General features: G+C 44.5%; 1 protein-coding gene across 1 annotated transcript; it reads right to left on the bottom strand.

Annotated features, from left to right (window-relative positions):
• Positions 1-15,374: 15,374 nt before the first annotated feature.
• On the bottom strand, positions 15,375-19,362 carry prdm14 (PR domain containing 14). The gene is made up of 9 exons (XM_068748233.1): positions 19,271-19,362; positions 18,470-19,052; positions 18,331-18,394; positions 18,074-18,234; positions 17,736-17,991; positions 17,416-17,633; positions 17,066-17,167; positions 15,808-16,027; positions 15,375-15,538 (listed from the first exon to the last, which is right to left on the bottom strand). Exons 1-9 carry the CDS (start codon positions 19,360-19,362, stop codon positions 15,375-15,377), a joined length of 1,860 nt encoding a protein of 619 aa, XP_068604334.1.
• Positions 19,363-22,244: the final 2,882 nt, after the last annotated feature.

Below are 22,244 nucleotides of genomic sequence, written 5' to 3'. Positions count from 1 at the left end.
ATCAATAGTCACAGCTGGAACCTTTGCTGACCAGGCAGTGATTGACTGGCCACACGCTCGCATAAACAATGGGCTCTATGCACGTTTAGATACTTGCAACAAATCTTTATTGTAAACTTTAGATGAAATGATAGTAAACGTTGTAAACCCCAGCATTAACAGAAATGTGTAGTAAAGTCATCTTATTTGTACAGATTAAAGTACAAATCAGAAATGAATACAAATCACGTGAACTGATCCACGACACGAAGGCACATCTCATACTGCACTTCCGGCTTGTCCCGTGAGGGGTCGCCACAGAAAATCAACGTTCTCCACCTCACCCTGTCCTGTTGTTGTTGTTATTTTAATGCTTTCATAAAGCACCTCTGTATTACAGTACAGTACACAACAATGCAGGTCATTTGGTCAGCAGTATAGTGTAGTCAAATGTATTTTTTTCATGCTTGTTTTTTGTTGTTGTTTGTTTGTTTGTTTAAAGTTCAATGGGCTCCTCTCATTTTTGCACAACTTTGTGCTGCCAGAATAATTTGAATATTACCACTAAACTATAAGAAAATCTAGAACAGCGCCTCTAATATCAACATCATATTTGCACATACATACAGCTGACAACAAAAAAAGCAAATCATAGATGTTTTATTTCTATATATACAAATCTACACATCTAATACATTTTTGTATTCATTGATGTTTGCTGGGACAGTGTCTTTTCTCCCAGTCGCCTGCTGACTGATGCTGACCATGTAAAAAGACCGTCTTTACATGCATCCAGTAATACACTATACTCATGATGCTGCAGGTCTTTTAAGCAAATGGAGTTCAGGTGTTTCTGCCAACTGAAAGTCATTGATTTGGGAAAAGCTGAGCTGTTAGCCAGTGAGCTCCTGAGAAGGGTTCTGGAAAAAGGCTGATATGGGCAACACTTCTCAGAAATGGTTTTTATGGAGCACTTTGGAAGAATTTGGCCTTTGGGGCCCTGCAGCATGCAGAGGAACAAACGTGTCTGTATTTGATGCAGAAATGCAAACAGAAAGTTTCCCGTGTGAACGAGTGAACTAATACAACAGAGACTGAACGAGCACGTCTGGATTTTTAAAAACGCGGTGCCGCCACAAAGCGTTCCTTCATATCTAAATGTTTTCCACCACTGTTGAGAACAGTTATTTGTTGCTTTGAAATGAAATATACAGCCTCTTTTTCAGACAACTATAAAAACGGCGTTGAGAAAGCATTCTATTGAACATATGAGTGTTTGTGGGAATATGCACCATTGCTGCATAAAATCGTTATTCCATATAAGCTAAAATTAATCTACTCAAGCAAATAGCTGACTGCTTATGACGTCATCCACTCATGACTATTTGTAGTGTGACGGAGCAATGGAATATGAACGCAGCCGAGCAAAATATGCGAAGTTCACCGTCTCCCTCTGGTGCACAATCAGAGTCGGTGAGTCGAGCTGCGTGTGTTTCTGATTATGACCAGTAGATGGCGCTAAGTTTTCAAGGTAATTGAGGGAATCGTGCTGCTAGGCCAGGGGTCGGGAACCTTTTTGGCTGGGAGAGCCATTAACACCAAATATTTTTAAATGTAATTCCGTGAGAGCCATAAAATATGTTTAAAACTAAATACAAGTAAATGTGTGCATTTTATGTTACACGTTTAAAGTACAATAAGTCTCTGAATTCTTTTTAATAACATTGTTATGCTGTTTCTAACCAATGCTGGATATTTATTACCATTAATGTAACTTCTGGTGCTGTGTGGTTTTGCTGATGGCTTCGTGACTACAAAGTGAAAAGTACGATTCTCCTCGTCTTTATTTCTTTCAGCCATCTTCCCAAAAGGGTTTCTAAAATTAGCGAGCCGACAACGCGATTAAAACGAGGGAAGTTTACTTCCTGATCTCACAACAGGCCGTTGGACGGACCCTTTTGCACGTGCTCACATCGACCGCTATTTTCGACAGCAAAATACAGAAACCCCACTTGAACAGTGTCTCTGCCTCACCTGCGTTGCCTAGACCTCAAGGTCTTGTCAATTCATGAAAGATGACATCATCATCATCATCATCATCATCATCATCATCATGCACAGCCTGCTCCGACAGATCCTGTGGCCTTGAGTCCGTCTCCCCCCCCCCCCCTGCTCCATCCTCTTCCTGTTAACCATCCCAACTTTATTGACATTACAGGAAGCACTAATGAAACACTGTCTGTTCCTCTCTGTTCAGCGTGTCTGAGCCCGGGGAGCTATGAGGAAGCACATACAAAATAACACACGCACAGACATACATGTTCATAAATAACCAGTACCCCCCCTCCTCCATCCCACACAGTTCACGTCTTCAGGCAGTAACCCTTTCCTGCGCGTAGCCTTGGCTACATACGGGAACTGAGGTGTGTGCATCTGTAACTGGAAGAGATGGGAATCCCAGAATAGCATAATTAATCTTGTATATTTAGTGGATTCTTCATCTTAGTGAAGAAAACTAATTAGAGCTGTTTTGTGTCCTGAAAGGTAGTAAAAAAAAACAAAAAAAATCCAATGACTTCATCAGCTAATGGCTTTAAAGCAGCACTCAAAGATATAGAAGGACTCTATGCCTGAACTATAACCCTTATAACCCCCGTGGTCCTGTTACAGAGAGGACTCCTCTTTGCAGCAACTATAGCGGCTGATGCATATGAATAAAGCAAGCAGGTCCTGACAGAAGGATGGTTTGGTAATTGTGTCAGAAAGTGCGAGGGCCCCAAAATAAAGACCCCCGGTAGAAGTCTGTGGAGGGCCCCTCGCTGTGTAGAGTAATCCCAGCAGCTTGAGGCCCATGCTTATGCAAAGGTACTATCACCCCCTCCCCTGAAGACACAACACCATCACCTCCTACAGGCTGGTTGGTAGGGCTGCTCACCCAAATGAGAGGTCTCACACACACACACACACACACACACACACAAGCCCCTCCATGACAAAGGCTGAATGTCCTTTTCACAATGAATCAGGAGGACATTAACAAATGTCGCTTTACTTTAGAAGAGCACAGCAGCTCCCTTCCCTGTCGTGATCTTTCACACTGATAACACACACCTTTGTTTAATAAAGGCCCCCGCCCCCCCCTGTGGAGGGCAGCAATGGAAGACAGTCAACTGATTATGAGCCACTGCTCAAACATGCAAAAGAAGGTTGTTTAAGTTCTAGTATATAGAATATCGGGAGTCTGCCATCATCTTGCATCTTATTGAGCTCAGTGCAAATGAATCTAAATGTAAATGAGCCTCAGTTCAGAAGTTACATTTCACCAGAGTGTTTATTATTGTCTGTCACATTATTGAGAGGGGTCTCTCAATCAGTTTCTAATTAAAAGCGGCAATGGTAGCTCGTCTTAGAATAGTTGATATCCAAACCTTCCTTCCTTCCTTCCTTCCTTTCTTTCTTTCTTTCTTTCTTTCTTCACATCAGAAACAGACAGCCGGCAAGTGTAAGTTATTTATTTCACTATGATGATGATGATGATGATGATGATGATTTAGCTGCAGTGTTATTGGTGGGCCCTGCAGTTTACTGTAAACGGAGGGTCTCCTCAGGGCCCTTAACACAAATGGAAATACCTTCAGGGCTTTGTCCTCTTCCACACTATCCTCACAATGTTAACATTTCATATTCATGGAACACAATTACCTCCATATGAATGGAATAATTGTTCTTTAGAGGCTTAAGCCTCTGAGTGAAGTGTGTGTGTGTGTGTGTGTGTGTGTGTGTGCGTTCCTCAGGCCCTCGGGCTAAGGTGCTGGCCCACCTCAACAGAGGGTGGGTTCTATCATCATGTGGAGGAAGGAGCCATTTGACTGCTGCGCCAAAGTGCATCACAAAGGTGCATGTGAGACACTTCTTTATCTGCTCGCTTATGAGCTGAAAAGAAGAGCCCCATTAGATCAGTTCTTTTGTTTGCATCCGTTTTGAAAAGGAAGCACGAGTGGCAAAGATAGCCGTTTTTGTTTCCCGTTGATGCAGACGATTACGTAGCAGACAGGACTAATGTGTCTGCTGCTACTGCAAAATAAAAAAAATGGGTTTGTGAATAGAATAGTTTACATTTCACCACCGGATTATGAGAATCGCATCACAGATTTGATCCCAAATGCAGCCGCCTATTGAAAACCATTAAGCTGTGGTGCACCTCTTTCCCTCTGAATAGGGACTCACCTTCCTTGGATGGACCTAAAGGGAAATCCCTTTCCTATTGTTACCACCCGGATACACGTCGGCTCCTCAGAGTTGCTTGAGCCCCTTCTTCACCCCCGAAGAGGATGCTTCTGCCCAGCTCATCCCACTAATTACCTTCTTGCCATACTGTAAATGCACCACTCTGGATAATCAGCCCAAACTACGATGAGGCTGGACAGAAGTGAAAAGATAGGGAAGACAGGGATGGAGAAGGGGAAAGGAGGAATGGAGGTATTTCAATGAAACCGATGAGTCAGACTAAAAGTGTTGTTTCTGTTGCATCAATCCTCTCCAATCAGAGACGTGGGAAAATCTTTGTCTGATGATGTAAAGTGGAAGTTGGCTTTAGGAACTTACGGGAGGCGCTGCTTTGAATAGTAACATCAAATAAAAGTTGTTGTTGTGACATTTAAAACAAAAACCTAAACTACAAAACAGATATTTCATTATTGGGTTACATCTATTGTTTATTTTGGATAACAATGGGGGGATTTTTTTCCCCCTCTTTGGCCAGTGGAGTCTGATAATGTTTTTGCTCCTGTAAGTATCAGCGCCCGTAGCACACAAATGAGGCTTTCTCATTGGCTTAGAAAGTCTCACATTTCCACTTTGGTTCTTTTAGGTTCTCAACAAACCAAGCCACACACACACACACACACACACACACATGGTGTTTGCACTGTAATTACTGCAACACTGCCTGTCCGCACCATAATCCGGAGAGCTATTGTTGGCTATACGTGCCTGCTCCTCCATTATAGCCAAAAACTCACCTCCTCCTTGTCCCACAAACCCCTCTGAAGCCTGCCTCGCTTTCACCCCTCCACCCTTGCACGCAACAGAAGTGTGCTGCACCACAAAAGAGGCTAAAAAAGAAGCACAATTAGCTGTGACAGTAAGCCCCCGGTGTGGGGCAGGAAGCATGCCTCACAATGGGGCTGCTGGAGTGTGCCGCCTCGCGTCCCGGTGCTTGGAGTCTGGCCACGCTCATCACCGGCCTTTGTGACCGCGAAACAAGCGGCCGTTCCTTTCATTCGTTGGTTACCCATTACCCGGGGAGGCACACTGAGGTGAGGGTGTCGCACGGGCCGGATGGACAAGAGGAACCATCAGTGGGATGAGCCTTTAATTGAATCCCGTGCTCGCCACTCAGAGATTTCTCTGCCAATGATTAGATGAGGATCAATAGAGTGATCAGATGTGGTGACACCTAGTATGTATTTCACTGTAGAACGCCCACATCTCCGCCAAACTAAAAGTAGAGGACGATGAGGCCCTTCCTCCGCTCCGCTCCAACGGCGAGTCGTCCTGCATCCAGTCCGGCCCTTGTTGAAGCACCTCAGCAGGATTCCTGTGTTTAAACCCTCTGTGGTTGTTCTCCATCGATCAGCTAATCTGGCTATCAGATAAGCGAACAGATCTATCGCTCTGTTGCAGTGTGTGTGTGTGTGTGTGTGTGTGTGTGTGTGTGGCAGCAGGTTGGTAACGCCCACGGGATTCTTCTGAAGGATGATCCAAACACTTCAGACACAGAGTGTTGATATCTGCGCACTTCACGCCGTCGGCCCGACTGAGGGAACCCTGCGCTAATTATGAGTTGCAAAGCCGCTTGTGATTGCGGTTGTTGGTTTGAATCCCAGAGGAGGATCAGCATTCAGCCGGCCCCTCTGTGCTGCATGATTAGAGAAATGGGGAAGAGGACGAGTGAGTAAGTAAGACTGTCAGACCAATTAAAGCACAGGCTGAGAGCTCGTCGTCGTCATCATCATCATCATCGTCTCGTGTGTTTGTTATTCAGCACCTGAGTGAGGCCCACTCCTCATAATACACACTATAGGACTTCTTTCTTTTAATAATTCAACGGAGCAAGAGGAGAGCAAGAAGAGGAGAGGAAGCAAAGCACCTTCTCTGTAAAGGCTTCATCCACACTCTTTTCATGAGGAGTACAGCTAGCTGGAGTCTTCAAATCTTCCAGGCTCCAAATGTCTGTCTCAAAAAACTGTTGTGGCAAAAAAAGATTTACAAATTAAAACTCATATATATATAGATTTGTTTTTCTTTTTACAGAATCATTTACAGATTACAGCTTCACAATTCAAAAATCTGTCTTAAAAGAACACTTGCATGACCATATTCATTTATTTTTATATGAATATATTCATTCTTTCTGTCCATACTATGTCATATTTCACCAAAACTAACAAAAGGCCATCTAATTTCTTACATTTAATAACAAAAAGGCGCATTTGTGCTCAAATTAAATAATCTGTCACTCTTGAAATCTCTATCAACAGATAGACTTCTTTAAACACATCCCAGAGAGGTGATCCCCATCATCACTGCCTGACCCTGAACTTAAAAAGCAGCTTCAGTTTGCACCACCCTCCACAAAGTTACCTCTGCAGCAACGGTGAGGATCCCAGTACAAACCTGTAAACCAGTGGAGGCCTCACGGTACGCCTCCTCCTCCTCCTCCTCCTCCTCCTCCTCCTGTACTCGCCTGCTCTGCACAGAACTGATGGCTTTTGTTTGCAGGGGGGGGGGGGGCTTCATCGCTCACAGCTGCTGCTGTAAATCTGGGTGGAAGGTACCATCCGCCAAAGCAGCCAAATGAGCTCATCCCTCTGGGCCTTCAGCGGCACCTGAGTTGCACTGGTGAAATACTGAGGATGGCGATGTTGGCAATTATTAGTGATTTTCTGTGTCTTCGAGAGGAGGCGGGGGCATTGTTGTTTGTGTTGTTTGTGTGTGGAAGGGCATACTCAAGGCAGGATGAATTGTCTGTCCTCGGGTCACTGGTTGGATCACCGGACTGACTGTATTTCAGCTGTTGATTAACTGAGGATGGATTAATGCGCACCAGAAAAAGAAAAAAAAAACACAGTGTCTCATCAGCCTCTGTCTTTAAAGATCTGTGCTTTATAAATGGAGCTCGGAAGTTCTCTATCTCTTTCTATGGCAAACCCTGTAGACCTTCTATCTCATCCCCGTCTTCCCTCTTCCTTTAATTACTGCGCTCATGCTTGACGGCCACCGATGACTTGATTAAGCCTGCCGTGTGCAGTTCCAGTCTCTACCCTGCTGATGAATGAGTCTAAAGCTTATTAACTCACTGATTCCGATCAATAAGGCGTTGAGCCCCGACAGCGAGGAAGAGGACAGAGAGGAAGCTGCTGCGCCGCTGCCCTCGACGCCAGCAGTAGGGATGAAGTCATCGCATGTGATTAGCCGGTGTAACCAATCGAGAGAGGGAATTCAGGTGAATTGATTTCCTGGATTACCTTGAGTTGCAGGATATTTTTGAAAATTTATTCAAATGAGGAAAGAGAATTTGTTTGGAAGGAAAGATGAATCTAATGAGATAATTTGATAAATAGCATGACAGAGTTCATGTTCTGGGTGTAAATCTGAGCCTGAATTTAACATCTTTGTAGTTGTGGCCTCTTTCTTTACAACATGCCACCCAATAATTTGAGTTAACTGTAAAAAAAAAAAAACTTTTAGGTACAGAAAAATGAAGATCATACCTCCTGATTAAAGCTGAAAAGAGGAAAGAAAGGGTTAAGGAAGTTTATTTAGGAGTCATATATGATTAAAGACATGCGAATATTCATGGGAATTACACACAAATATTACATTGTACATGATTGTGGATTTTCTGCTCAGTGTCTGGTTGATTTAATTAAATCTCTATTGAGAAACTACTGACTTTGGTTGGTCAAGTGATTTCATGTGCAATAGAAAAAAACAAACCCCTCACATGTTGTGAAACTCTAAGCCAGTCAGTCGATATTTCTCAAATCTCGCAGGGACTACTTTCACATGCACAAGTTTGACAGAGAAATCTCACAAAAATCAATTCAAAAAAAGCCCGGGGTTTGCATTTAACAACCAGACTCTGGACACTCAGCAAACACCAATAGATCCTGAAGTGAAGAAAATACTTGCAGAGCTCTGCAGATTTCCTCTGACGTATGCACATTATCAGAAATATAGACCGACTCTTACCGTATGTTGAGCCCGAGCCATCTTCTGCAATTTCAATTACCTCGGTCAATAAGAGCATCGTCAATAAAGTAGTCTGAGGATGTGCAGTTTGCAATAAGCAAGGCCCTGTTTCTTTTTTAACTATTGATCCTTTAGTTAAGATTAATCTAACAGGCCTAAATGTATCAAAGCGTATTCATGGGGCTGCATTATTGCATCACTGAAACAGGGTGACTGATAATGCTCCCATGGCGGTTGGCTACAAAACGATGGCCGCCGCTAATGAATTGCTCTGGTGTTACCAGATGAATCACTGACCATCAGAAGATTGTCTGTGGCTGAGATGAAGCCCATGTGTTGGGAGATTGTTAAAAAAGCATAAACAGATCAATGAGGATCCACTTTATACGCCTGGATATGGCTTAGATAGCCGTTCTGCTTGATGTTAGGTTGTGTGTGTGTGTGTGTGTGTGTGTGTGTGGGGCCGACGGTCCAGCCCAGTAACCAGAGCCGTAACACAAATCCATTCAGCATATGGCTTTTTTCTTTCTTTTAACCACGGAGAGGTAAACACAGTGGGGAGGCCAGGAGGATAGTAAAACAGCCCACTCTGGTCAGAGCTCCCTGTGGACGCACACAGGACGGACACACACAGAGGACGCAGTGTCCAGTCACAATGACAAGCTGAGGTCACTCTACTCAGGACAGGACTCTAAACTCTAGTCTACTCTGACTCTAAGTCCGTCTTCTTGCTTTCTAGTCTCGCTGTCCCGTCTTCCTGCTGTTGTGTCCCTCGCTTTTCAATATGTCACCACACTGAAAGACGTTGATATCAGCCCTAATGGGGCTCCTTTAAAGGGACAATCTTAACAGATCGATGCCCCCTGTTAGGAGTCAGATTACAAAGTCTGTCGATGGCCATACGTGAAGGAGAGCGGGTGGGGGAGAAGAGGCACAACGTGACACTGGAAGAGCACACCAAAGGTCCCGAGCAGAGACGGGTGCTGGATGTCGTGGGTTAATCGTGCTGCAGATCTATTAAGAAAACTTACCAGGGCGAGGCAAGGTCTCCACAAACTGCTGAAGGGGCGTGAAAGAGCAGTGGTGGGGGGGGGGGGGTAAGAAGTTAGATGCCGGGAAGCAGCAGTAAGGTGGCACTAGGCTAGAGAGAAGCCATAAAGGCTTGTTAGGGTACATTAGGTGGAAGAAAGGGTCATAAGGCTTCATGAATGTTTCAGTAGGACGGGACGGGGGGGGGGGGGGTATTTGTCTTCCAGCTCCACTGTCAAAAAGCCATCATGACTCAGTGGCTGGGGGGGGGGGGGATGCACTCACAGACATCGACAGACAAAGCACCAGCATCTCTCACTGACAGCCCGACTAACCGACACGAGGCCATACACTCTTAGCCGTGGTGGTGCGCCCGTCGCCCGTCTCATCCGTCACCGTCCTCGTCTCCATCACTGTCAACTCGCCCGCCGTTGAGTCACCGCCGCTCGTCTCTTAGATGAGCGGCTTTAAGACCTTTCAGCTTTACGCTCATTAATGTTTGGCACCATCGCAGAGCATCAAGTGCTTAAACCGTCATTCCAGCCCTGTGGTTAGCCGCTAAACACTCACACCCCATGGGGGGGGGCTTCTTCTCCGCTTTGACCCTGTCGACCTCTGGGAGGTGCCTGGGGGGTCATGGTCAGTTGGTCCGTGGACAATAGAAGTGTGGCTGTGGAGCCTTTATAATCTGCTTGATGAACTGAGGAGGAGGATCTTGACCCTGACATCAACATTTTAGCATCGGATTTTTGGAGCTGTGGGAATGTTTCTACGCCGCTGTGACTCACATTTAGATTCCGTCCACTGGGAAACGACAAGGCTTCCTCTGCTGCGTCATCAATATCCCGCTTACAGCTCAAAAGTCTAAAGGAATTTGGTCCCCCCCCACACACACACATTCAGTAGGTTGTTTTGTAGGATAGATCCAAACCATTCCTTTGCCGGCTCACATCCTAAACTCTGGACGCTATGCCATTGGCTGTCCAAGTTAGACTATAAGCTGCCAGAGAGGCAGCATTGCACTCATTCGAGAGGGTGAAGATGAGATGAGAGGAGGAGGAGGGGCGCTAACCAGCTGATAAAGCAGTTGTCCTTCCTCGTCTCTGTGCTGTGTGCTTTTGTTAACTGTGACTGACAGCTATCGATGGATGTGTGCGTTTCTACGTAGTTGTTGTGCACATTTGTTTTGCAGGGTTATAATGCACGGAGAGTGTGGCCTTCTCCCACTCTCGGGATGTTCTAAGGCGAGGTCTGGTGACTGTGCATGCTCTGGGAAGAAGGGATGAAGGAGGCAAACCAAGAGTCCTTGTTAGCTAATCCTCCTCAAGAGAGTTGAAATCTTCCTTCGACCATCTTTTGACCGGTCTCTGTTCACGCCATAGTGACAAATGTGAGACATACATAATGCTTTCTTTTAAATCGCCAACATCCTCCTCACTCCCCTGCCCCTCCCCCCCTCTCTCCGACAGTAACAGAGAGAAAGCAAACAGATCTATTTGACAGGATGGGGGGCAGCGTCGATGTCCGCCATACATCGGTGCTGCCTTCCAGGTTTCCGTCCAAATGGACGGCTTAGATGGGATTAGTTGGACTAACAGCAGACATCTTGAGAGGCAGGGAGGACACGTCTGTGTATGGATGCCCATGTCGCGGGAGTACAGTGTCCATATGTTGCAAATCCTTCCCTTTAGGGTAACGCACGCACTCCTTCTTTTACCGGTAGAAAGGCACACATCACTCAGCTTATTAACATTTAAATCCAACTCGGATCAATAAACCCCAAAGCGGCGTTCCAGTGACGAGGTTTCATTTCTCAATTTGAGCATTCTAAAAGTCAAACCCACACAGCGGCGGATCATGCACACACACACTCCGGTGTGCGTGCCTTTCCTTTGGACAATAGCGTAGAGACAGCATGAGGTCCAGCGGTCCTCAACTATCAGCTGGAGGCGTCCCATCATCCCATGGCTTCTCAACAACAGCCCCCCACCGAGAGAAACTCGCCTGAGAATAGACGCTGGAACAGCAGCAGCATTCAGATCATGATGTAACTGGGAGTGAAAAAATTCCACTGTATCAGAATGAAACACAGAATTGAAGATGTATTATATGATGGAGGGGGGGGGGGGGGGCAGTTGCAGGCGACAAACAGTAAGAGAAGGGGGTAAGGAGTGATGTTTAAGCGGCTCCTCTTCACCACTGGCAGGAATAATAGTCGGGTAGATACAATAGCTCTGTGCATAAAGACACACAAACAGCACGCCGAGAACTATTGTAAAGCGCGAAGCATGCGGAGAAGATCCCTGGGACACTTTCCGACATCCTGAATGACAAAGCCATGCAGACGTAAAAACCCTACGAGCAGACGAGCTTCTTCAAGCGCAGCTGCAACGCGAGTCGGTTTAAGAGGGGAGCTCCACGTGATAGATAGATAGATAGATAGATAGATAGATAGATAGATAGATAGACAGACAGACAGACAGACAGACAGACAGACAGACAGACAGACAGACAGACAGACAGACAGACAGACAGACAGACAGATAGATAGATAGATAGATAGATAGATAGACAGACAGACAGACAGACAGACAGACAGACAGACAGACAGACAGACAGACAGACAGACAGACAGACAGACAGACAGACAGATAGATAGATAGATAGATAGATAGATAGATAGATAGATAGATAGATAGAGTGTGTGTGTTGGGGGGGGTCCAAAATATGTTGCCCCATGGGACAGCAGGGGAAACTTACACCAGCCCCCACAGAGAAGGATAAGGCCATCTGCCCTCCTCACGCATCAATCCCACCTAGAGGACGGACACACACACACACACACACACACACAGTGCTGGGCAGTCCTATGGAGAGGCGCTTTGCTTTACAGACAGTGTTTGATCTGCCTTTCATCCCATCAGCAGCACGCAGGCCTCCGTGTGTGTCCGTGTCTCCCTGCTTTACTGTCCACTGTCCCAGTGGAAATCCCCAGCTGATAACAACAGCTCCAAACCGAGACATGAATGGCAGGACACAAGCCGATCGGCCTCCTCTCCTCACAGAGGGAGCAGGAGGAGGCTCGGCTCGGCGGGTCCATTCATACATAAATGACTTAACTCCGGTGCTTCTCTAAAGGGACAAGTCACACATGCTGGAGCAAAAAATGATGGAGCAAAGAGCAAAGCAAAGGCAATTAAATTAACAGCAGCAAAAAAAAAAAGAAAAGGTTTCCGTCGAAGACGAACGCTTTTACTTTCAGATCACTCAAGTGTGAAATGACACCGAAAATAGAATCTAAAGGGAATTGAGTTTATTCACATAGCACCTGCAAAGAAAAGAAGAAGCTCAAAGGGGGTTTAACTTCGGTAAAGATGTTAAAAATCTTTATTAAAATCACAAAAATGAAAAAATTGAACATATATATTATAAAAGGACATAAAATATGATACATTTCTGTGTGAGACCACAGAAGATGTGTCAGTAGAGTAGAATCAAATTCACAGCAACAAACAATGAATAGGAATGCCCTCCTTTCCTCCAACATGGCATTATTAAGATATTTTATTGCATTTATTTTTACCATACAGAACAATTTAATATCGAATAGGTCAAAATGTATGACTGTAAACAGAGCTAGGAAATCCAAACAGCATGTAACATTCATAAAGTTTATGACTTTTAAGAAAAGCTGATCTTACAATGTCAAATTCATGATTTTAAAATGTGCTTTTTTTTTCTCTCTCATGTGAAAATGACAAAGATGAAAAGATTAGTTGACGTGTGGGATCCAATCGCTGAGTCAGCTGAGTCGGAAAACACCGACAGACTGCATGATGTTGCACTAAAAGCATCTTTATGCATGAAAAGAGAGACGGATTTGTCTCCGTCATCGTGTGTTTTCATGTGGTTTGAGGCGCAGATGGACAGAGAGCTGGTGCGGTTGTAGATTATGAGCCCACTCAGCTGAGAGTCCGAAAAAACATCAACACACACACACACACACACACACACACACGTGTGCGCACATGCAGGCAGTTATTAGGTAATCAATAAAAGCGAATACATCAGAGCATTCGACCACCACTCAGCTCCACTAGCTTAGCAGAAGAGAAGAGAAGAGAAGAGAAGAGCTCTATAAATCATCTGGTTTGAAGAAATGCATTTGCCACACAGGTGGCCCCGAATGTAAGATTATCTCTGCAACGGCCCCTCTTTATGTCGGTTACATTACTAATTGATCAGAGCATTCAGTCAGGCCTGCATTTATTGGAAGACTTAAGTGTCATAAAACATCTCACACTGTTTTTTAGATAGAGTTACGACTGTTTACTTCATCCTAGAGCAGGAAATAAATCCAGTCAAACCCACTCCGGCCATTAATATCACATTAATATAAAGATTAATTTGATGGATGGCCCTCCGGAGGCCCCCGTTAACTTGCCAGGAGGTTAAGTGTGAAATCAATCCGTATAAACAACCTGGATAAAAAAAAAAAAAAAAGTCTTGGTAGCTGGAGTCTTAAATCAGCCAATCAAAGGAGCGCTAGTAAAACCACTGTTTTAGCACAGCTCGCTAACAATCTCAGTATCTCAGCTCTGGCAGCTCATTCTCCCTTCTTCACCTTCTGTCTTTGTTCCTTGTTCCATCCCTCCACTCCTCCCCTCTGCTCCTGGACGGCCACGCAGGGGAGTGTCCTCTCCTTTCACAGCAGACTCCTGATGGAGCGTCTAGGGTTATATACATGGGAGGCACAGGCCCACAGAGTGGTGATCTACTCTTGTTCAAGCGGCCATATATGGCCTATTTGATGAGGAGAGGGAGGCTGTTAAACATTCAGTGAAGAGGTGACCCCCCCGACCCCGAAGGCTGCTGTCCATCCGCTCCTGAAAACCAACAGGGAATCTTTGCTGGGAGAAGTGAAGCCTTTAACTCTTTATCACTCGGGTGACTTCACCTTAAAATCATGCAATAAAATCTGGTTTACTCTTGCCTGGAAATGCACATCCTTTTTTCACTGTCTTCCATCTTTCACTTTATTTCTCACCTGTTTGTGCTGCAGCACCAATTATCACGTCGCAGTGACATCTGACCACATGCCCTCAGTGTGAGGTGAGACTCAGAGGTTAAAGGTGACACAGCAGAACACTGAGCTCCTATCATCTATCTATCTATCTATCTCATCTTAGAACCAACACACAATCCTCGGGACATTTTCTTTTATTTATGACGTAATATTAAAGAGATGATCAATCAAAATTAAAATCTATTACAGCTGATAAAACAACTTGTGGCTTCATTGGAAGGTTTAATATTATTCATAGTCTGGTGACAATGAACAATATTATTACAAAAATACTATAAAAGAAAAATATAACAGTCTTTTTATAATAACTGTGAATGTGTGTGTTTTAGTGATTCGATTTTTGCAAATGTTTTGAAAATTCGATTTCAATGAAGAGAAAGGGTTTGTAATCGTAATATAAAACAAAAACAACAAGTTTTGTCTCCATGCTCTGATTTTTTTTATTTGTTAGTCACGAAAAACAGATGAACAAAGAGAACCAACAAAGTCACTTCTCATTGCCTTAGCAGCTTTACATCACAGTAAAACAAATAAAAACACTAATAATATAATACATTATAAATTAAGAGAGGGTGTAACAATTATTTTATGCACAAATTAAATGAAAATTACAATGATAAAACAAATAGCTTTGCTTTTTAAGCTTAGTTGATCGAAGAGAACCCGATGAATGTATGTTTAATAATAAAAATCCCAGAAATAATAATAATAATAATAATAATAATGATAATAACAATAATAATCAGAATAAGATTATTCTTATATTTGGTTAAAATAAAACTATTGGAGAAGCTTTAAGCCACACATACAACATCTTTAGCATCTTAGACACATTTTGACAACCACTTAATAACGAGGATCCTATTTAAATAGGCTTGTTATATATAACAACACTTAAGCGGCATTTACATGAAGCAATAGCACAACATTTTGTGTTCCTCTGATATATTTTATCGGTTAAAATCCTGTCAAATATTACAAATGATTAAAACGGTTCACTGGAGAGGCCTGTAGTTCATGTACACTAGTTCCAGGGCCGATATTCCGGGTTTAAAACTGCGGTCCCGGTGGAAGGAAGGCTCTGCCCGGTGTGTTTCTGCATTTTCAGACTGTCCTTCACGGGAAACACGGAGACTTTCTGCAGTCCATTCCCCGGGGAAGACAGAAGAGCTGTGCTGTCCAAGATTTCTGCGAAATCATTCATTAATTAAACACTTTTCAAAGCGAAAGCAACGCAACGTTTTTTTTTTTCCTTTTTATATGTAATTTTATCCGAATTAAATGGTTGACTAAGATACAAAAATCACAGACTTGAAAGCATCAGTGTTCCATTTAAGAAAAAGAAAACACACTATGTTGTTTGTTTTCTACATTATTATGGGATGTAATTGTGCTTTCTTGGTATCCGATTAATTTGAATAGATCCATTATTTGTTTGTGCTAGAACGACTTCTTACTTTTGTGACTTTTCTTGTGCAACTGAAGCTCCTGCTCCTCTTGAAACGAAGCTTGGCACAGGTCGCAGGGAAAGGGTTTGTCCTTGGCGTGCGTCCGCCGGACGTGGCTGTCGTGGGCGGCGTGGGAGGCGAAGGCCTTCCCGCAGTGCTTGCATTTAAAGGGCCGCTCTCCGGAGTGCTGCCGGATGTGTGTCCGCAGAATACTGGAGGCAGTGAAGGCCTGGAAAAACGGAAAATGGAGCGTTTTGGTGTTTTTGTTGGTTCCGGCGTTAACTGGAGTGTTATGTAGCGCCCCGCGACCGCAGCACAACTCATCCTTTCCATCCTCATTGCCTTACTTCATATCACTACGCCGATCACAAATAATAAGGTGCGCCACAAAATATAATAAAATAAAATAATGTAAAACAAATATGTTTTCCTTGTGGGATAGTTAAAATACTATAAGATGAGATAAGTTATATAAATTGTATCAATAAACGAGAATTATTATTATAATTATTGTGGCCTACCCTTTATAAATTTAAGACTAGCCCTATAGATAATCCCCCCCCCCCGCCCCGTTTGTGTTTTTATGAACGGTGTAACGCCTCCTAACTTTCTAAAGTGACTGTAAACCTCTGTTCTGCTGGCGCAGCGGTTCCACCGTCCAGATCAGAAGAAAGGGGATTAGGTTGAACAAAAACCTTCTCAGGGCACTTTGAGAAATGGGGAGGATACCGAGGAAAAAAGAACAAAGAAACACTCCTGCTAATTCCAGGGCCGTAAATTAAAAGTGTAACCTCCGTAGACAAAAAAAAAAAAAGGGGGGGGGGGGGGGGGTGTACATCTGGCCATAATTAGCATGTAAGTGTCTCCGCGGAGAGAGACAGTAATACATGGCTCGGGCCAATAGCGCCGCGAAACGAGGACGTTCATTCAAATGACGTAGAGAAAAATAGTCCGGGGGGGGGGGGGGTAAACTAAACAACACGCCTTTCATATCAGAGTCATTAAAGTCTCTTCTCTGATTGGCTCACACATCTAATTAATTAGTTGAACCAGGAGCTAATTTGACGTGACGTCACACGGATCGCTAATTCTTTTACTGCCCCTCACTCTTTTGGGAAGTATAAAATCCTTAAAAGTTATTATTTATTATAACATTTTAACATTTTTTATTGTTTTCATACTGAATGTGGCGTGGCCGTCCGCTAGGCGACAGTTAAATCATCCTAACCCTTATTTTTCACATTAAAAATAAAAGAAGTGTCTTCACCTTGTTGCAGTACACGCACTTGTACGGCCGCTCACCAGAGTGCACGCGCATGTGTTTGTTGAGACTGGACGACTGAGAGAAACTCTTTCCACACACCGAGCACTGCAGATGAGATAAAGTCAGACACGAGTAAAACATATTTTCCTTTTTCAATTTGCATTTTTTTTTATTGACTCTTTTGCGCGCATTGATAACATAGTAAAGTAAAAACGGGAGCGTTCACGGATCCGTTACTGAATATTTCAGCGCCGTGGTTGGGAGCTGTCCTTTCAGCACCACGCTGACTTTTCCACGCGTCCATCATTACACGTTATTGCGTGACGCGACCCCACGCACGTTTCCCCCCTTACCTTGTGAGGCCGGTGTTTTTCGTGGACGTGTAATATGTGGATCCTCAATCTGTCTCTCTTCTCGAATGACCTGTTGCAAAGGTGACAGGGGAACTTCCTGTCCCCCTGATCCACGCAGCGCGTGTATTTCAGATGCTTGTCTCTGTAGTACTTGTAGGCGAACACCTTCCCGCATCTGTCACACTTGAACCCCTCACCGGAATCTGAAGGGGGGGGGGGGGGGGGGGGATACAACGAAAATAAGTTCGGTAGCAAAAGTAGGGTGGAAAAAAGACTCAAACGAAAAAGGAAGTTTGGATTCTGGCCTTCCGTGGCGTGGATGGCGCTGCTGTCCTCCGTGGACTCCCTCAGGGTCAGGGGGATCCCGAGGAACTGCATGTAGCAGTCCCCGTACCACACCAGCAGCTCCTGCCCCGCTCGGATCTCCTTGCAGGCCTCGTAGAATATCTGCCCCTGCGCCTGAACGGCGATGAGGTTCTGCTCGTCCGGGAAACGCGCGCACTTCACCAGGGACATCCAGTTCCCCGATGCGCCCCTGCCGTCCACGAAGTGGCTGAGGCGGCCGTTTTCAAACACCTGCAGGAGGATTATTAGACTGTAAAATCAATTTATTGAGATACTGACATGGGGGGGGGGGGGGGGGGGGGGCTTGCATTACCTCCCACATCAGAGTGTTGTCATCGTATGTTTTAATCTCGCTGGTATTGACCAGTTTTCCTTGGAACGGTCCGAAGCGCGTCCCTTTGGGGAGGCTGCTTTTGTCCGCGAACACGCCGCGGTGGGCGACGTTTCCCCAGGACGCCTGCACGATGGTCAACCCTGAAACCACGACAGGCAAATCTCAACTCCCTTGGCTCAAAATACACAGAATAAAATGTGACACCCCCCCCCCGCGTGGAATAACAGATCTTATACCCTCTGGAAGCTCAAGGATTTCCCGCAGTGGAAGAATGTCGGAAACTGAAAAGGAGCAAAGAGCCTCATTAATTCATGAATATTATAAATGCATGTAAGAGATATTAGACATGTCATCAACAGTTGGGGGGGGCGGCACCTGGTTTCCCGGGAGGGCCAGTCCTGATATGGCGTGACTGACATGTGGCTCCTGGCTGCTGGAGTAGCCGTAGAGCACCGTGAATAAATCATCCTCACTGAAATTATAAGACGTTCTGGATTTTTCTGGCGACACTTCCGCGCTCCGGAGGCGAAACAAGATGTCCTTGGGCGGAGACGCGCTGGACTGCGGAGCGGCGGCGCGCTCCGTCACCACGGCGGCCTGCGGCTCCTCCGGTTTGGAGTAGAGCGGGTGTCCGGGCAGCATCTGGCTCAGATAGGAGAAGCCGTTCATGGCGTGTTCGTGCAGGCCGAGGAACGGGGGGGCTCCGCCGGTCGGGCAGAGCGGCAGGGCGGCGCGGGTGTCCGACACCAGACGTCCCAGAGACTTGAGCGGATGGAGGAGATTAGGAGTCCGCGGATAGAAGTCCAGGTACTGGTGGGGGCCGGCGGGGAGGGGGGGGCCCGGGTAGAAGCCCCGAGCGGGGCCCCCCTTCATCATGCTGCCTTGGTAGTTCTTGTCCTTCAGGACAACAGGGATGATGGACACCGACATGACGACACGGAGGTGAGTCTGCTGGAGCCTGGAGGTGATGGGGGGGGGGTGAGAAGATGGCGAGGGGGGGAGGGGGGGTCAAATAAATGTTTTTAACCACAGCAAGAGGAATCTTTATGGTGGAAACCGGGAATCCTCCGGATGAGAATATAAAATGTTGAAAACTGACCTTTCGATTTGTAATGACAATCTGATCCACACAAGGGCTAAAAGCAAATATAAATATTGACCAAAGAAACAACCCACGGAGGAATCGGGCAGCCGATTTTGCAATATTTCCAGCTGAGAGGACACAAACTGACGTCAAAAAGCTCATCAGCGGCTTTCCGTGAGGCCATGCAGGCGCGCTTTTTGGGAACCGTTTACCAAAGAGACAAATCAGGGTCATGGCACCAATTAAAGAACCGTCGGCCAGAGCAGAGGTCAACATCAATGAAGCGTTTTATAGCCCGCAGTACAATCACAGCAAAAAAAAGAAAGAAAAAAAGACATAAGAGAATATGAGCTAAAGGAAATCCATGCTTAATGTGCAATTCTATAACACTTAAAAACGAGCGCTCAGATTCTTTATGTCCAACATGAACATATTCAGCAGCCAGCTTTGTTTTTTTTTAGTGAATCAGAAAATAAACTTACCTTGTTAAAATCTGTTCAGATAAACTTCACCCTCCTTCCTCCCTCGCACGTCCCACACCCGCCAGTTACTGTCGTGCGTCTGTGCGCTGCAGGAGCGCTCCTCTCTGTCTTTATGTTGGTCATCTGAGGACACCTTTACTGGACTCAGGCCCGCTTCCCAGTAACCCCCCCCCCCCCCCTCCCATTGGCCAGAAATCCCTCAACCTCATGCATCTCAATATCCCATAGGAACAACCCACCCTGTAAACTCTCCACACCAACCCGCTTTCTCTGCGCAGAGCCCCCCCCCCCCCCCCAACACGCACAGTCACGCACGCTCACGGCGGGATCTTACCGGAGGGACCCCCCCTGTGGAGCACAGGTTGGTCTTAAAAAAACACGGTGTTTGGATTTTAGGTTAATTCGATATCTTAATGTGGATTTTGATCAATGACCTGTTTTTATATACATTTACTATTTAATTGGCTCTATACAAGCATCATTTATGTTGTCAAATTCTTATATGTGTAACGCCCGATTTGAGAAGCTCATTAAATTAGTGAATTTAGACTAACCAAAACTTGCCACGATGTGTAAATTTACTAATAAAACATTCAGCAGATTAATGATAAAACTGCTCATCTTTTGTTTAATCAGACATGCGTGACTTAAATTAGGCTACTTTAAAATAAAATATAAACTTGTCTCTTATCATATACAATCTTCACTGATTTTATCCTTTGTGGTACATTCAATAAAAAGCAGTTAACACTTTGGCATAAACTTATACGCATGCACACTGTAAAACGTCAAAGCAAGAAGAGGCCAATAATGACAACCCACATTAAATAATACTCAATCAAATACTTGCAATAACAGAATTCTTTATTTACAAGGCAAACAGCAACAGCGAAGCCATATTAGTTCACAACTTGCATAACTGTGGTTTTAACTTCTCTTGTATATCTAATTTTGCATAAAACGCTCACACACACACACACACACTAGGGGATGCAAAGGTGGATGCGGGGGGCGTGTGATTCCCTGTGAGCAATGCAGAAATGAAAACTAGAATTCAGAAAACAAACCGTAAGCTTTCTTCACAAAGTCCATTACATATTGCTTCAGGATCCCCCGTGCACGTTTCACGTTCTCCTTAAAACAGAGCAGGGTCGAAGTTCAACCCAACACAGAACAGAGAGCGATGAGGGACAGCTGAGCTGTAAAATGAGTCTCCAGCAACTATACACAGAGTTGAACAATTATGCACCCATTCAATATTGTACAGTACACAAGTCATTATACAAATTTATACAGACAGCGAGAACGAATACGGACAAAAATCTAAGGCATTATGCTAGGTGTTTAGCATTTTAAAGTTGCGTCTTAGCTCTAAGAAATTGGCAGACAATACAAAAGGGCATTTAAAGTTATTCAAAAACCAAAAATTATAGAGAGAAAATATCTTTGTTTGGTGGCCTGGATATTTGTATTGGGCATTTATTTGCACCCGTCCTCATTATAAATGCTAAAAAAAATAAAAATAAAAATGCATTGCTACCACATGGCTTTAAATCTTTTCAAAATGTTGACAATCTTTGGAAATTTGCAAAGGGATGTGAATCATTCTTCAAATGGCTCAAAAAGGCGTTTTCTGCAGGACTGTGTGATACAATCAATACAGCATTTATATATATATATAAATATATATATATATAAAAAAGGTGTGATCTCCAGTGTTCCTGCAACAGAACAACTGTAGGACATCTGCAATCGTGAGGAAGAGAACAACATTAATGCAGACTGTCCTAAAGTTGACTTGCTGCAGATTCAAAATTCACATGGAACCTGATTTAAAATGAAACGATGGGCAAATTCCAACCTAAATAAAACCCTCCGATATGCACCATCAGACCTTAAATAACAATACATTCAGAATGATTCTCTTCCTGTTTAATGCTGCAACATCCACCATTAGACCCTGTTCAGTGACATCATAAACTTATTTGTGTGGGCCTCAAAGCCTCTTTGTTAAAAAAAAAAATCAAAAGCCGGTAAAATGACTAAAATCCAATTGAAAAGTGATTATTTGGCTTTTTCAAAGTCTGCTTAGGGTTGAAATAGTTTATATAAAAAGTCCTGGGTTGTTTTGTTTTTTGAGGAAAATGTACTTTTGAGGTTAGAGAAGATGGCATGCTTGAAGTTCTTGTGAAGGTCAAACCAAACCCATGCACAAGAAGAGCATGTCATTACCGAACACTTAATAGTCGAACTAATTGCCTGAGGTCATAAAATATGGCTAAGAGTCTGTCAGAGCAGGTCACGTCAACCGTCCCAGTCTCAACTCTGACCTCTGCTGCAGAGGACCGGCCGGAGGCAGAGAGCGGCCGCGTGTCAACAAGGGGATCGCAAGCCCACCCCCCTCCAGGCCTCATCCGATGCTGCATAATCTAACAGGAACGCTGCCTCGTGTGTGGCTGCCAACTCTCTTGGTACAAACTGCAATAAAAAACTGTGTTTTAATACTGCATCCAAATGTGGAGCAAAAAATCTGTCCATTTTATTCAGGAAAATGTACAAAAATTACAAAAACAAAAAAAAACCA

This window comes from Brachionichthys hirsutus, chromosome 14 (genome assembly GCF_040956055.1).
Source record: "Brachionichthys hirsutus isolate HB-005 chromosome 14, CSIRO-AGI_Bhir_v1, whole genome shotgun sequence".
Lineage (NCBI taxonomy): Eukaryota > Metazoa > Chordata > Actinopteri > Lophiiformes > Brachionichthyidae > Brachionichthys > Brachionichthys hirsutus.
This window is presented reverse-complemented; position numbering and strand designations above follow the sequence as displayed.

Bases quoted from the DNA above. Each gene is read 5' to 3' on its own strand.
- prdm14 (XM_068748233.1), bottom strand. From the start codon at position 19,362: ATGGCCTCACGGAAAGCCGCTGATGAGCTTTTTGACGTCAGTTTGTGT. The intron at 18,235-18,330 runs GTATAAGATCTG...TCGTGGTTTCAG, and splicing joins AATCCTTGAGCTTCCAGAGG to GGTTGACCATCGTGCAGGCG. The intron at 16,028-17,065 runs GTGAAGACACTT...CCGTTTTTCCAG, and splicing joins AGTGCGTGTACTGCAACAAG to GCCTTCACTGCCTCCAGTAT.